Source organism: Cinclus cinclus, chromosome 1 (assembly GCF_963662255.1).
Source record: "Cinclus cinclus chromosome 1, bCinCin1.1, whole genome shotgun sequence".
Lineage (NCBI taxonomy): Eukaryota > Metazoa > Chordata > Aves > Passeriformes > Cinclidae > Cinclus > Cinclus cinclus.
Window position 1 is genome coordinate 111,468,978 of NC_085046.1, and position 17,441 is coordinate 111,486,418.

General features: G+C 34.0%; 1 protein-coding gene across 1 annotated transcript in view; it reads left to right on the forward strand.

Annotated features, from left to right (window-relative positions):
• SNTG1 (syntrophin gamma 1) overlaps window positions 1–17,441 on the forward strand; it is a 168,264-nt gene that overhangs the window by 24,274 nt on the left and 126,549 nt on the right. The window contains exons 2-3 of the mRNA XM_062513798.1: window positions 3,598–3,732; window positions 14,859–14,915. Of these exons, the coding sequence (XP_062369782.1) occupies window positions 3,598–3,732; window positions 14,859–14,915 (192 nt within the window). The remainder of the gene's footprint in view (window positions 1–3,597; window positions 3,733–14,858; window positions 14,916–17,441) is intronic.

Consider the following 17,441-nt stretch of genomic DNA (forward strand, 5'->3'; position numbering starts at 1 on the left):
AGGATTTCTAAATTCCTTTCAGGAAAGGAATCTTTAGGCCAGATCTTTTACATACAGCCTCTGTGGACTATGTCAGGGTATAATTTTTAAGTGGCCTTTTTTAATTGCCTTGTTGCTAATAATGATCAGAGTGTGACTGTATTCTCTGGAAGAGCAGTCTGCCTTAAGGGCTCTGCCTACCTAAACTGTTCTCTGATAGTGACCTGAAGCAGAATGTTCACCACAGACTGGTGTGACGAAGCTAAGGGAGATCAGTTTTCAGCCCCTCTTGTAATTATTTTAGTTCAGGAACTGTAAGCAGCTCCCAGGACATCAGCTCTTGCCATATCAGTGTTCTTATCTAACTCAGCTTAAAGCTTTGTCGAACAAGATGACAAGGCAGTCTTGTGTGGGTGCAACATTCACTGTATCTGTTACTTAGGTACCACTGCCTTCCTTTATCCCTGCTTTTGCTTGAAGCCAGAGGCTCTTTTCTCATATGGACACACTTTTTCACCTCTTTACAATGCCTCCATATGCATTCCTTAACACACCTCCTCCACTTCATAAAAATGTGCAACTTCAAACACTATTTTCCTTCCATCTTTGCAGCACAGGAGTTCAGCTCTATAAATAAGGTGATATTCTTGGCGATTTGGGCTCAGTCAAGGTTTATAGGTTTAACAAACTGTTATCAGCTGAATTCTGTTTCTGTCTTCGTGTTTGGTGTGAGGTGATGCAGCGTATCACACGTAAGGCGATGCCTCGCGTAGCCCAGTAGCTCAGCTGATGTGCTGTTTGTGTCTTAACTGCTGTGAGACAGGACTAGGGCTCAGCCCTCTGCCAGTCACTTGGGAAGGCTTGAAGGGAAAAGTTTTAGCACATGGAATCTCTTAAAACTTGGTATCAGGAGCAAAAGCCAGTATCAGCCATAGCTCTGCCCTCCCACACCTCACGCACACATACTCACACACAGGCACACCGCCTAAGCTCTTCAAATATAAGGATGTAAATATAAGGGCTATAGGCTTAAAGCTGGTCAGAATAATTTTACTGGGGCCACATGAAGAAAATATACAGGTTGTCTTCCCTAATTTACAGCTCTGGAAGAAGGAACTCATACCTTTATTTTACTCAGTTTTTGGAATACTTTGAAGTGGGTTGGTTAGAGCAGCAAGAAAGAGGCTTCAACAGACAAAAATTAAACAATTCAATTCCAGTCTTTGTTCTTAAGGTCTTCTTTTGAAGTTATCTAATGAAACTTAGCTACATTCTTCTCCTTAACATGGTTGTTAATGCGGCTGTCAGGTAGGAGAGGGAAGGAGGTAGTATAACTGAAGATTTAATATTGAACTGTATTGTAAACTAGCTTTCATAAAACCCAACAACAGTAAAGTGGTTAATTACGTTTTAGAATGTCTGATGTAAGTAAGGTCTCTGAGTGTGTGTGATCAATCTTTCCTAGGGCCAAAATATTTTGCTGTTCCCAAGCTTGATTTGCTTGTTCAGGTTGAATAAGCTCAGCTCATATGCATTTAGAAACTGACTTGAATTTTAATTTTATTCTAATGTCTAATTGAGCCTGCTGTGGTTGCCTCTAATTCCTACAAAGTAGCCCCTCAGCTTTTTCAGAAAGACTCTAGAGATTTCATAAGATATTGACCAGATCAGAAATGTGCAGTCAAGTAAGGCAGTTGCTATGCCCAGTGTATGAGACAGAATTTCTTCTATTGCCAGTTATTGAGAGAGGTGGAAAGGCATGTTGCAAACTTTGCTGCAGAATAAAGGCATTTTCTGAGTGTTAGTCCTTTTGTTTGACCATAATTATTTACAATCCACGTTGTTCAATTTCCGTTGACACTTACTGCTTCCTTCACAACTCCAAGGATAGAGGAGCATAGTGTGTAAAGAAGTTCCAAGGACATAACCACTGTTTATTATAACATTTTATGTATGATATGAGACAATTTTTCAGTGGTACTGAAAACCTAACTCCTTCTGTGATTCATTTAGTTTGTCTGTTCATGTTAGTCAGCTTCTCTCTTACCCTGTTCACAAAAAAAAAAAAAAAACACACACAAAACAAACAAACAAAACCCACAAAACAAAACAAAAAAGACACCTTAGTACTAGAAAAATGGCATAGGATGACTGCTGGCCAGAGGTTCAGCTGACCTCAGTGTGAGTTCAGTGCATGGAGCTCTTAATTTTTTACTTCCAAAGTTTGAGTGTTGAGTATGGACCAGAAGTGACAGAACAGTTTATCAGTGGAGAATATTATATAGAGCTATTTAAAGGTTGTCCTCGACCTTTCCACCTCTTTTAAAGCCTTGTGAGAGTGATCTGAATTTTTCTTTTGCCAGTGGCCTACTGTCAGTTCCATATTGGTGTTTTTTCTCTCTGTGCAATGGATGTTAGAGCACATTATGGCGAGATCTTCCAAATCCTGCTTTAAACTTTGTCTGAGAAAGAGCCCTCAGATTAAGCCAGGTCAGCCTTGGCACTTAAAGTTCAGAGAAATACTTTCCTTTTCTTGATCTCCTCTTAAGCCAACTTTTTACAGTAGGTGGATTGCAATCTGACCTCTGTGGAGCTATTGAAGGTTTTATTATTGTCACTGATGAGTTGAAGGTTTTCAATACTTTTTATATGTGTATTTTCATTTGAGATAGATATGTGAATATATCTATATCTATCGATATATGTGTCTATTCAAACACTTAGGCTGGTAAATTACTTGTAAGGCTAAATTTTATATTATAGGAAAAAAAAAAAGTGCTACCAGTAGGCATTTTGTCATTGACAAAGTATTACAAAGAGTGCTATTTTCAACATAACCTTCAGGGAAAATTAAATACTGATGATACTTCCATGTGCCAACTTTTTCAGTGCTCACCCTCTCATGTGTAATTCCCCAAAAGATAGTACAAGTAGGTACTACTGCAATAACACTGTAAATTGCTGAAAAATAATTTATTAAAAGTTGAAGAATTCTACATAATTCTTCATCTTTAGCCATAAATATAAAATACAGAAATGGAGCAAGAACTGAGTTACTAGAGGGATTACTCTTTGATTTATTTTCTCTTATTCTTAGCTCATCATCCTCATTTGAAAAGGAACATAAAGTTAAATCAATGTTGTATTCACAGACAAAGAATAAATAGCCCACAACTGGGTTCATGTAGCTATTGGTACTCACATCTAGCTAGTTTGGAGGTGACATTGTAAGTGTTTCTGTATCAAAAATGGTGTAATATGTGGAAGATCAGCTTTTATTTTGTGTACAAATGGGGTGTCATCATTTAATGAAAAGATGGAAAGTAAGAGCACAGCTGATTTGAAGCAATTTGGGAGGAGTTTCACAAAGTCATCATGGGTGAAATACCACCTGATTATTGCAAAATATGCCTTTACTGTTTACTGCTCTAACATTGTTCTCTTGTAGTCTAAACACAGTAAATACAGTGACCATTGAAAAGAGTTTTAGTTATTTGTTGACATATTTATGGTGACTGCACCTATCTATCAAATATTCTATTCAAAATACCACTTCTAACAATTCTAAGTGCTAACTGAAAATACCTTTTTTTTTTTTCTTTATTCCCTCCTTTGAAGACAAAGACAGGGGTTTGTTTGCTGCAGGATGGTAACCAGGAGCCTTTCAAAGTGCGACTACACTTAGCCAAAGATATTTTGATGATCCAGGAGCAGGATGTGATCTGTGTGTCTGGTGAGCCTTTCTATTCTGGTGTAAGTAGTTTTTCTTTCTTTTTTAAGATGTTCTTTACAAAGAAAAAGTGCTGTGTGTATATGTGTGCAGGTGCATACACACATATGTATGCATTTGCTCCCATGGATTGGTATTTTATTTTATGATGTTAACAATGAGTGTATGTTGATCTTTCTTTTGTGAGTAAATATTAGAAACACTCATCTAAGAAGTAGCAATAAGATAAGTTATATGCATGACTGCAGCACTGTTTCTCTTCACGCACCCTGGGGTATTGGAGCCATTGAATGTGGAGGAATGACATGAGCAGTGATTTTTGCAGGGAGAACAGATACCTCAATGTACTTATGTATCTGAGAATTGTCTTTGGAGTTGATAAGATACTTATGGCAGGGCTTTGCTGGTAGAGGAGTTACTTTTAGTCCTCTGTTGCTTGGTTTCTTTGCTGTGGTAGCCCAGCACAAGACTTCAGGAATGTTGGGATGGTCGCTAGCTTTAACATCATATCATGTTAACAGAGATGGAGCAGTGGGATTATGGGGTTTATGTAATACTGTTTTTACACGATGTGTCAGATGCCTTATTTAAGCATCATACTGAATTTTGTGTGAGAAACTACAATTATTTGGAAGATCTGCAAAATTCTATATAGAATAATATTGTAGGGTTTAGAGCTATTGTAATGCAAAGTTTTTATTTAATATTAGGAGATATGTATGAAAATAATAGAAAACATTCAGTATTCATTTCTATAGACATTTTTATAGATGCTGTAATTATATTTTGTAGAGAAATTTTTAAGATTTATGTCAAATTATCATAAACATTCTGGTCTTCCTTTGAGCTAAATAAAATAATAGAATTTCATGTTAAACCTTATGAGGCATAGTAGCGTGATATCTGTTTATACAAATGTTTTGTTAATGCTATTATATCTGTTTTATTATTTAATTGCTGCTGTTGCCACATACTTGCATCTCTAAATGCAAATACAATGAAAAGATACAAAGCACAAATGAAAAATAAATTGAGAGAATGTCAGCAGTGCAAAGAGTGTGAAGGATTAATGAAATAATGTATCAAATTATCCTTCTCATGATTATGAATATCTCAAGGTGAATTCTTCAGAGCTTTTATCTGAAAGATAAAAGGAACACATTGCCTACAGTCTCCATAGAGTCTGGTTTTATTTACATGACAAATCTGACGTTAGCTTCTGACTGTTTCATTCTGATCAAATGTGCTTACTAATACAGGTCTGTATCCTTTACAGATATAGAATATATATGTGTGTGTATATATATATATATATATATGTACACACACACACACACACACACACACACATATATATATATATATATATATATATAAAGATAAATATAGGTGGAATATAGATGTTCTTTCTGCCAGACTCTCCTGTTCCTCAATAGACAGGACATCCAGCAGCCAGGATAGAAAGAAGTTTTGAGTTTAAGCTTAAGCTGTAGTCGTTCAATTAGCAACATACACTATGGCACTGTTATTCCACCAACACCATTCTGACATTATTTATTAAAAGATTTTATCACTCAGAAATATGACTTTCATTATTCTGCTGTAATATCTGTAATATCCTGCTGAACTTGTTATTTAAATTTCTTCATGAAATGCATATTAATTTTGTTTCCCCTTTTCACAGTAAGGCTTTTGCTTACAGTTTTACTCTCCTTAATTTTGCAAAGGCTTTGTAGAAAATAATGGATTATTTGCTTCCCCAGTTAAACTCCCCCATGTTATTTGCATACTGAATGCATAACTCATTAATTGATTGATATTAGTGTGTTGATGTGAAGTTTCAGTTTCCTGGAAATGTTATTGTTGGAGTAGTGATTTTTGAGCACTTTACCCTGATTTCCTTTGGGTTTAATACTAGGTTTTATAGCAGTAGGTTCGTTCCAGCTAAGGATGGTTGGCGTTTCAGACATTTAAATGTCCTTTTGTCACAGGTAATTTGAATAATCTGGAATCATGTGCCTTGATTGTATACTATAATCACACAAGTCACACAGGCTTCCTTTCCCCCCCTCCCCTAACTTGCCTCAGTTTTAGTCCTGATTTATTAGGTTTAATTTGTTTGTTTTTCTTATGCTTTACTTTTTTTGGTTGATTTTGTTTTGTTTTGGTTTGGTTTTTTTTCTGTCATTCTAGATAACTGGCTGCATTTATCTTTCTTTTGCATGAATTCTACTAAGCAAAGGTTTTCATTAGCAACTGGCACTGAATGCCTCAGAGAATAAAATCTTTAAGCATAAAAAATAAAATTTGTAATTAAGGAACAATAGTTAAATTGTTAAATTTTACAGACAAGTAGCTACAGTAAGAGTAATTTTTAATCTGTTTAAATAATCTTTAACTTGATTATAAGGTTTTGCTTTATCACTGCTGCTCTGGTATGGAAGGAAAGGCTGTTACTGTGTTTCTAGCTCAGGACAGTATCTCTTCTGTTTGTTGAGTCCGAGTCAATTTGCATGCTCCTCTGTGTAGGACAGACTTTAAACAGGCACTTAACGTTCCAGCAGCATCCAGATCTGCATCCTGCGGAATAATCTAAATAAAATCAATGGCTCCTTAGGAATGAAGTGCTGTTTAATGTGAGTGTATGGGATAAGGACCCAGTTCTTAATTTGGAACACTTCCTTTTGGTGTTGAAGAGTTTTAGTTTCCAAAAGTGAAGAAGTGCAAAGAAACATTGTTTCTTCTTTCATTGTATACAGTTTAAAGTAAGAAGATGAAGTACAAGAAAGGTCATGTGCAAAATACACAGCATTATGGGCTAAAAAAGAGAGAAAGCATCTGTTTCTTTAGTGGGCTGAAATTATAAGTTGGTGAAGGTCCTGCAGCTGTACCTATAGCAATTCCATAAAGCATCAACCATCATTCCAGTGATCATGGAGTACATCTAAATTTGAACGTCAGTTGCATCAATAAGTATTAAATATATTTCTTTTTTGTGTGCCACAAGGAAGTCTTGCTTGCCAAGGCAAAGAAATGTAGCAGTTTCAGCATTATGCTGCTTCCAGATATCCAGCAGATTTGAACTTCACTGCAAATGACCAAAAGTGGGATGAGGACACATTGTGAAATTCCAAGTGTAGAAGTCAGTGTTTTTATTAATTCAAATGAAATCCCTGCCTGTAGAGAGGCTTTATATTCTGGGAAGTGTATGCATCAATCAGAGTAGCTTCTGTTGGAAATAAGACCACTGTCCCTTAGGTCAGGAACACCTTTTTCTCCCAGAGCAGTTACAAAATATCCCAAAAAGAGCTGAATTAAACCATGTAGGAACCTCATCACTATAGATGGCAGAATTATAGATTATATTTCTATATCCTTTTGAGCATATTTCTTTAATTACTTGAAATTATGCCCACAGAAGTTTGCTGTACGGTGTTCCATGTAACAATGTGGAGTGAGACAACTCCCACTCTTTTTAGAGATATATGTAAATAGCCCAGACTAACCAGGATAGCCTAATGTTGAACTTGGTGAAAATTAGGAGGGGAGAAGAGATAGCCTAAGATATTAGGTTTGTTCCTAGGAAAAGTTTTGATATTTGCCATTCTAGAATCAATATTTTTATTTTAGAGTTAAGCCTCACAGTTTCTATCACCTTTCATGTACATCTGAAATTCAAGGAAAAGGATTATTGTTCTATAGCAAGATGATTAGCTTATCTATCTATAAAGCTGTGGATTTTTTCCTTCTTTAGTAAATTGTTTTTTATTAATTGTGCTCAGATTTTTTTCTACACATAGTCTATGTATATGTGATATCCGTAAATTAAGGATGTGACAACGTACCATTGACAGGATGGTTGATTTGAATCAGCTACTCTTTTTTTTCTAAAAGAATCAAAATAAATTGCAAGTTGTTAGCTACCAGCATAGTTCGCATTTTTACAAAATTGTCTTAAATATTCTTTTAAAGGGTCATAGATTTTACAAAATATTGCTAACTCACCTGATGATAACATACAGATGAATAACATCTCTTTCAAGTAATTTCAAGTTTCAGTGCTGCTGTGTATTAAATGCATTAATTAATTAAACATTAATAAGTTTTTTAAGTGGTTTGATTTTTTTAAATTAAGGAACTTTGGGGATAATTTGTGTGAAGGTCAGTCATAACTCAATACTAATAAAAAGTGAATGAATGGGTTTTTTTGTGAATTTATAGAGCAGTGACTCTCAAAGTAGCACGGCATTTGTCCAAGCATTTAACTGAGGTTGATACAATCGTATCTAAATGTAGCCTATGCACTGTAATTGGTTTTGTGATAAAGAAAAAAACTATCAGTAACCATCTTTACCAAGACCAGGGTGTAACACTGTCTCAAATTCTTGCACTGCAGCCAGATCTGTTTTCTGATGTTGTTAACTCAGTCTTTTTTTTTTCTTTTTTTTTTTCCTTAATTGTAAGCATAAGAAAATATGTTTCACTTTTTGTGTTGTCCTTATACTACTGTGAAATCCTGAAAGATTCATAAATATATATGAAGCCTATAAAGTGTTAAAAAATTAGTTGTTAGAGATTTTCTATTTTTTTTTAGTTTTGTATAAAAAAGATTTTTAAATTCTAAACTTTACAAAATATAATGTTTTTCTTGATTTTTTTTTAAAATTCCAATAATACAGTCATTAATTTTTAAAGATAAATTTAAATTAAGAACACATCACTTAATGATAACATGCCTGGGAAGTCACGTGAAGTTATTAGATTTTCCTTGCTTGAATATTTAATTTTGTGAGACTTTCTGACAGTTAATTGTATCTGTGACATTGGATCATTCTCTTTTGAAGATTATGAATTTTCTTGTCATATATTTTAGTGTTAGTAAAATATGTTCAATTACTTCTATCAATTTTAGTAAATAGAAATAGAAGAAAAAAATTAAAAGCATAAAATGTAAAATAACAGTTTTGACTTATTTTCTCTATTGGTTTTATTTACAATTTTTATTCTGATATGTGGTTGAATATTATAAACAATGCTAAAATGAAAATCTGTCTTGAAGAGAATTGCAAATATGTGCACAGATATGTGCACCTTTCAAGCACTTTCCATTCTTGTTTCCTTTACAAAACTACCAGTAAGAATCTTTGGGTTTTTTTATCTTGTTGGTATCTGTCAACTATTCACTGGAGTGAATCCATTTTTTCAGTGAAGTCGTCAAGTATCTATCAAATGGGGTAACTGTTTTTCCCTGCCAATCTGGACAGCTTTAAAGTGACAACCTGACAGATGTAAATATGATTATTTAGGGAAAGCCTAAGACAGTTTATTTTTCTGCAGCTACTTAAAAGCAGAAAGCATAGCAATCAGTTGAGGTTTAAAATGCCATTTATAATGCCAGATTTGAAAGACAATAACTTCTCCTCATTGGAAGAAGGCTTTTCCATCCCAAGAAAGAAAAGTATTGCAACTCAGAAAAAACTCAGAGAACCCAAAACATTGATCAGTGACAATGTATGATGTAAGGCAGTAGCTGGAAGCTACAGAGAATGTTCATTACAATACCTAGTAGCAGTTCAGATCCTGACCTTGGGTTTGTAGGTTTGTTTTTCTTTTATTTCCATATTAAGAAATGCAGTACTTCTGAAAAGAATCAATTGTATGAGTCGACATTTTATAAGAAGGTATTTAGGTGAGCATTTCAGCTTTTAAGCACAGGCTGCAGGACCAGGAACATTTTGAAGTAAAAACAAATAAAGAGTTGAGAGGTTCTTTTTTAATTCTAGTCACTGTTTAGCAGCCTACATGACACCACTGCGTTTGCCATCCTCAGTCTCCAGCACAGCTGCAGAGGAAGGGGGATTTCCAGTTGACCAGGCACACTGCAGCCCTCTCTTACTGCCAACCTTCTCCAGTTGCACGAGGAACTGAAATAATGACACAAGCTTCAAATGCCATATGATGGAAGTTGTTAGCAGGTGAACGAGTCTGCTGGCAAACCTTTTTAACACTTAATTCAAATTGGAAATGTGACTGACCTGTGTCCTGTGTCCTTTACACTCAGAATGAGTATAAAGCTTGCCTATGTCGATTAATCCAAAGAAATTTCACTAAGAAAGAGCAAAGCATTACCAAAAAGAGGGTTTAAAACTTTGAAAATGTAAGCAATAATTAAATAAAATTTTAAAAATTCTCATATTTTCTTATTTCACAATGCAGTAGGATTACTAATAGCTGATAAACTATATGAGTGTGGCCTTGAATGTATTGTGGTATCAGATGTTAGCATATTGGTCTGTGAAGTTGCTGCCAACATACTGATTTTATCTTTATAATATTACATTTTAAAATTTATGTTCCAGTATTTTCCATCTTTTGTGCCTCATACATGTCTCCATGTTACTGTGCTATTGTAGACTCCTCTCCATGTGTATTCCTTTTTCCCCACCTACCGTTTTCTGCTGCTAACCTTTTATCATGTTCTTCCATATGTAAAATGCCTTGGTGTCTGTTCTAACCTCTGAAAAGAGAGGTCTTGTTTTCTGTCTGTATCTAGACAAAATTCTGACTAATTCTTCATTCCTTTAATCTTGTAAAATGAATATCCAGACTCAAAAAATGAATAACCACACACTGGGAAAAAGATTGAGAAATGGCATATTTAAGTTTTACATGCTATTATTTCAGTTTTGTGAAGATTTTTGAAGTTTTTCCATTGCTTTTGTTCAACGTGCATTTGACTTCTTTCATAAAGACACAATTTTAGATTATTAGATCTCATTAGATGACTGCTTTATATTACACAAGATGGATAGTTTGAAAAGTTAATCAGTTTTGCTGACTAAATATTATTTTTAAGAGTCAGGCAATTATAAACTTTCTTTTACATCACATACCAGTTAATATTAAACACTTGATTTTTTACTGTCCTCTAAGATGTAACTTAAAAATAATATGAAATCCTGACTAAATATAAGTAGTTAATGATTACCTAGGATTTTGTTTTCCTTTCCTCACTACTTACTGTTGCTCCATGCTCATATGGTCATTCTTCACTTCTGATCTCATGTATGCTGACATTTATGATCCCCTGAAGTTCCTATAGGTTTTAAGGAGAAATTAGAGTAGCTCTTTAATGAAAGGCTCAAAAACATTGTTTCTGTTTCACTGCATAGCTCTGAGGATGATGATTTCAGGTTTTGAGACAGAAAATGATGACAGCATGGCAGTGGCTTTGTGTTTTTTAATAAAATGATAACTGCTTCTGTTCTGTTCCAGGAAACAGCAAGAACACTGCTCTGAATCTTGTTTTTAAGGGTTGTAAGAGCTCTAACCTTCCTTCTGTTATAATGTAGATAACAAATGTCAAATGGAAATACAAGCTCACATAACACTTTTTGTAGTCTTGATAGTGAACTGTCTGTTCATCTGAACCAAGTTTTATTTTGTAAACTTGGTTGGAGATGAAGTACCTTTTGGAATTTGCAAAACCACTGCAAATTCAACAGTAGAATATTCTGTGGTACAAAAAGAGGGGAAAGCATAAAAATATTAGAGAATCAATGGAACATCAATATTTTTAACCTGAACACCACAAATAGTTAATCAGGATACTTAGAGCACCTCTTCACTTGTACAATTTTTTTTTGCCTTCCAAAGCTCTTGCTCTGTCTTGTTAATGAATAGTTGAAAATCATTTTAAGAACTTAAAGCTATTAGACCAGAGAAAAGCATTTTATTATTGTTATTGTTAATTTGAAATGCTAAGTCAAGACATTAGAACAAAATAATTTGCTTCACATTGCTGGTTAAACTTCTTTCACGCATTAATCATTATACTAAAATACTCTAATACTTTTTGTCTGTTTTGAAGACAAGGTATATTTCATTAACCTGGGTTGAAAATGACACTGAAAATTGAGCTTGGATTGGGGTTTTTGAGGGTTACATCAAATAAATTATGTGCAGTTTAGAAAGTAAAGACAAAAAGGACACAGAAAAGTTTTCTGCCAAAACATTTCATAGCACGTATCTGCCATCAAAATATTCAAGTTACTATGCAAGTCAAAAGGGAAAATCTTTCTCAGGTTAAATTTAACAGCCTGCCTCTCTACTCAATGAAGTTGATTAACACCTAATTTGGACGCCTGCTTTGACCCACCAGGATTAAATGTGGTTGTTTTGTTTTGTTTTGTTTTGTTTTTTTTTCTTTAGTGATTACAAAAATAAACTTGCCTTTACCAGTGGCTGATTAGAGCTGGGGCTTGATCCCAATCCAAAATTCAGGTGTATGAAATGTCTGATGCTTCTAGCTGTTCTGGAAAAGCTGTTTCACTATAAGGTTGATGTGGGGTTTTAAATTGCAGACTAGGGGATTATTGATAGTTTACTGAAGAAATATACAACTTTTATGTAATTCTGATTTTTACGTTTGAAAGTCATTTGCGTTTTTTCTATTGTTAGCTAACTTGATGTAAAGAAAATCTAACTCTGCAATTAAGCAAACTAATATTTCTTTATTGTAAGACTGAAAGGTGTGTTGAATTAGCCTAGATTAAATACAATGCAATGCCTTCACTGCACATAACATCTCACTCAAGTGTCTGTAGTTTGCAATATGTTTTTGAAGTGAAATTCAGTTCAATAACTGTCTGGTCCCAAAATATTTTCTATCAAATTTCAAAGGAGATAGAAAACAAACTAGGAAAAGTACTACACAGAATCCTCTGATAAATTACGTTGTGCTGATAAAGTGTCTTGAAATTTTTCTGGTTTCCTTCCTTATTTCTATATAGTTTTGCCTATTTAGAAATCTCCTATTCTAGCATGCTGGTTTTTTCACATAAAAAAGTAATGAAGAAGTAATGCTGAACTCCAATATGAAATGTTTCTTTTATCTGTCAGACAACACTGGCAAACTCACAGAAGACCCTGGATCAGGTGTTCTCAGGACTATATTGAGTCTGTCTTTCCTTGAGTGATAACCAAAACATATATTTTATTGGCTCCTTTTTATGGGTACTTATGTGTGTGTTGGGCTAAGAAGGACAGCAAGGACAGAAATATTCTGCAGTATAGTTTTCTATTAGATTTTCTAAGAATGCAGCTTCAGCTTAGAATATGTTCAGATGCCAGTATTTACAGTGACTGACATATCATGAACTACAAATTTCATGAAGTTATGTGTTTTTCACTGAGAATATTACTTTGAGATTTAATCTGTGTGCTGTCCTTTATTCCATTCATCGTTGATGTAACACTAGCCAGTTCAAGGCAGTTTAATGAAAGGTTGCTATTTTTCAATGTCATTTTAGCCCAAGTGTGTTCTATTTGATTTGAGCATGTATAATAAAAATACCAAAATATATTGACTAGAGTATACAAGCCAGGTTTCTGTTCTTAACTCCACATTCAATACAAGCTAGAGATAGAAGCAAGATGAAGCTAACAGGAAAAATACAGCTCCCAATAGAGCCCTAGCTGAGTGTTTTCTGTTCATTTATGTAAACTCAGTTTAGACCACACATCAGACCGTGGCCCGTACTGGTTTATCCTGAGTATATTGTCAGCACTGTTACCTGCACGTGATGCTGTGACAGACAAAAGCTTTTCTAAGTACAGTTTGTGGCCTGAACCCAATCTGTGGGAAGTGCAATTATGGAGGTTCCTTTTTAGAGGTTTATGTTAAAAATAAAAATTAAAATGTTTGGCTATTTATCAGCAAAATACATGCATTTTTCTTAGAATAAGTATTTGCAAGCATTTGACATTCTGCAAGCATTAGCCTAAATGAATAAATGGTAGTCTCATTTTAGGCAATCCATTTTGTCTTTCAGTCCAAAACATTGGATGAGTTTATGTTTGCTTTTTCCACAAAAAGCACATATTTGTCACAAACATGAAAAAAGAAACAAGGGGGCTTGATTTTCACCAATATCATTCAGTAGCAGTTTTCCAAAACCTTTATATGGTAGCTCCATTTTTTTTCCTTTCTTTACATGAAGTAAGGAAGAAAAAAAATCCATCTGTATATATTTCATGCCGTCTGTCACTGCCACATTCCTGATGATCTATGCTGATTGTGCTGAAATAAGTATATGTAAATGTAACATACATGAAGACTTATGCCATGCAATACATATATAGGTAATTAAATGAGCATAAAATCTAGACCACATGTAGAGGATATTCAGAACTCTATAAAATTGATATACTTGAATCTGGATATATGGTATATCTGCTAATAAGTTATTTTACGACTACCTAAATGTACTAATTCTACATAATCTTTGGTTATAAAGTCAACAGACAGAGTAGGAAAAAAAACCCAAAAAGTCTTTTTTATAAACGTTCATATTTGAGACAGATAGTAGCCTACAGTTTGTATGGCATAATTTTAGATAAGCAGTGAAAGGTAAAAGATGGGCTGCTTTTATTAATTGTGGGTTATGGATTACAATTTTTAAACCAATGCTCTGAAATCAACAGAGGTTGTTTTCATGTTAGCTTCTAGTAGTTTTGGGTTTTGTTTGTTTTTTGTTTGTTTTAATTTGGATCATTACTGTGCTTTAAAATGAGTTCATGCAATGTGTGCACTTGTTAGGCTTTGGTTAATGTCAGTGAGTGGTCTTGGCATGCACAAGTTTTTCTTTCAGATTAAACTGAATTGGGAAATGCACTGCAGGAGTGTATGTACTTCAACATGTAGTGATCAACCTGCATGTGGGACCAAATTAGGACTAGTCAAGGCCTTAACGTCTGCAGTGTGTGTGTTGTGCCAAAATTGTCCAGCTCCAAAGTTCTTTTTTTTTTTTTTTATGTGTTGCAGTACTTGCTAGGATGATGGGAATAGAAAAAAGTGTTTTGTTTTTTTTGTTTTTTTTTTTTTTTTTAAAAAAAAAAAAACAAACCCAAAAAAAACCCCAAAAAAACAAGAACAAAAAAAACCAAGAACAAAAAGAACAGGATCTCTTCTTTTCTTCCAGATTTTGTCTTCTTCCTGTGGAGCATAGGTTTCATGGGATTTTCAGCTCAGGAACTCAGAGCTTCATTAAAGCAACAAAAATCAATTTTGAAAAACTTACTGAAGTATGACTATAGTTGTTCTGGCAGAAGGCATTAAATCTAGCAAAACTTGATTTATTTTTTCCAGGAAAGAACAGTGACAATAAGAAGACAGACTGTAGGAGGATTTGGATTAAGTATAAAGGTAAGATTATTTTTGGGGGGGTCTATTTATTGCATATCACACAAAGCATGTCTTTGTATATAATCAGTGTTACTGCTAATGAGTACAGACTACTTTTGAGGACTAGAGACAAGACAGGAAACATATTCTTGTATGTTAGATACTGTTACAGCAGGCAACCACAGGACTAAGCTGCCCTATGGAATGGAAGGCAATCATTCCCTGTAAATTCAAGCTGACCAACTCTGTAATAAGGTTTGATATAAGAGTTGAAGAGTGTTTTCAACTATATAGACTGTACTTGTGTTCAGCTTCTCTCTAATTTAAATAGTTATTAATGAATACAGTGGCAGGCACGTGGACCAGCCAAGAAGTTCATCATGAATTCTGCTACAAAGAATATCACATTAATCCTCTGCAATTCATTAGTGGGACAGAAAGTTTTATTGCATGCTCATATTCTTTATTTTTTTGTAGATCAAGCCCAAGCAGCAATTTACCATGTTACCATGGTTTTGCTTTTGTCAGTAAGATTTAAGAACATATACTAGTGTAGGTGATCCTTTGTAGGAGAGAGAGGAAGGGTTAATAATTTGTCATTGTAATCTATGATTTTGAAAACCTTACCTTAGTTTTGAATCTGAGACCACACAAGATAAAATTAATCTTTTAAACACAGCAGTTCTCAGTCTCAAGATAGTAATGGAAAAAATGAAGTGTACTTCACATGAATGCAAAGAGGCCTAAATTATGCATATAAAGTAAAAGTATAGATTTTCCTATGAACATCTGCTAGTACTGACCTTATAAGTGACTCATAAGAAGGATTAGTGTGTATTTGTGTTGTCATTAATAAGAATATGACTGAATAGAAATATTAATTTTTAAAAATGTCTTAGTGCACTTGCTGTTATGTTGTTGACCCATGAAGACCTCTGTTCAAGGAAAACTAATTGCTATGTTATCACCAAAGTTTCTCATCAGTTTGGTCAACCACACTCAGGTTTTTTCTCCTCTGGTATTATTATAGGTTACAGTACACTGAATAATGATGAAGTAATGAATGTCAGTGCAAAATCAAGTATATGGATAATGAGGTTTTATTTAGAGGCTGCTAAAAAATAACTGGTTGCAGTAAAGACTTTAGATGATTGGAGAGCAAATCTCAAGAGTCAATAAACTTGATTTTTATATATATTTTAAAATGAGCTGTAATTTAGAATTAGCGTTGCTGACTATCTCAAGATCACATTTTTTAAGTATTATGTAAATTGCATAAAATAACATATCATTTAGAAATATAAATTAAATAGTGAATATGCAATGGTCTTTCTTAAATTGGTAGAGTTAAGTTATTCTTAACTTTTTAGAATAAGATATTTTTCTAGGATTATTTTGTATGATAGATATTTTGATCAAAATTAATCAAAGTATTGGAAAGGTGAAGATACATAAAGTCAGATGTGAATAGGCAATTTTTAATTTTTTGAAATACCTATCAATCAGGTGATGTAATCCCTTCTAACATATCAAAGAGCAGAGTTCTCTAAGAAAAGGAAACTCAAACTTGCTTGGATGGCAGAGGTTAGATAATGAAAATGGCAAGTTGAATTCTGTGGTGCAGGATGTGTTTCAGGTAGTATGATTTATTACTTTAAAATCACTTATTTTTTAATCAAATAGATGTATGTGGGACCTTTTCTGCTAGGTCCATTTATTTATTAGTAGTTCTACATTCTCAAAAGATGCACAAGCAGTTTGATAGCCAACACAATCTAAAAAAAAATAGATATTATTATAATTTTAAACTAGTGTAAGAAACAACTTAGAATGGGAACTTACAGTAATTTTTCTTTTTTAGTTGAGTAGGCAAACTTTTTATAAAGAGTCACTGAAATGGACTTTTTATTTATGGCATGAGCTGACATGTCAGTTCCAAATACACTGAAAAGTGCCAGTTTTCTGTTTAAAATGTGTCATTCAATCATGGTTTGCTTCTTGCAGATGAAGAAAAGTTTACTGCTGTGTTTTTGTTTTGTTTTGTATGATTCCTGAACTTTAATAAAGAATTTATACTTGTTATTAATTTTAAATAGAAATGGAATTATTTTAAAATCGTGCTAGAAAGTAGAGGTCTGTCTACATGTCACCTTGAAGGGGTGAGAAGGACTCAGCCTCTCCTCCTTGTGTCAGTAACTTCCATAGCCCCTCGATCTACAGCAGGTTCTGTTGTCTTACACTCCCAGACTAATTAAAGGTAAGGCTTATTGGAGGGGTTGCTTTCTGGCTGTGGTGTGAGTCAGAGGATGATGTTTATCTGAGGTGTTAATTATGGCAGTACAGTGATTAATGACACTCACTTTAGAATACTTCCTTATGGATTTACCTAGTTTTGGCAATCAGGTCTGGGGCCTTATCACGTCTTCTTTTTCTTCTGCTAACTTAAAACATCTATCTACTGTCAGAAGTCTCACATGAATATGTCACCTTTCAACTTTCTTTTGAATAAATTTTGAAAATGTCTTATTCCACTGCAAATATTTTGAA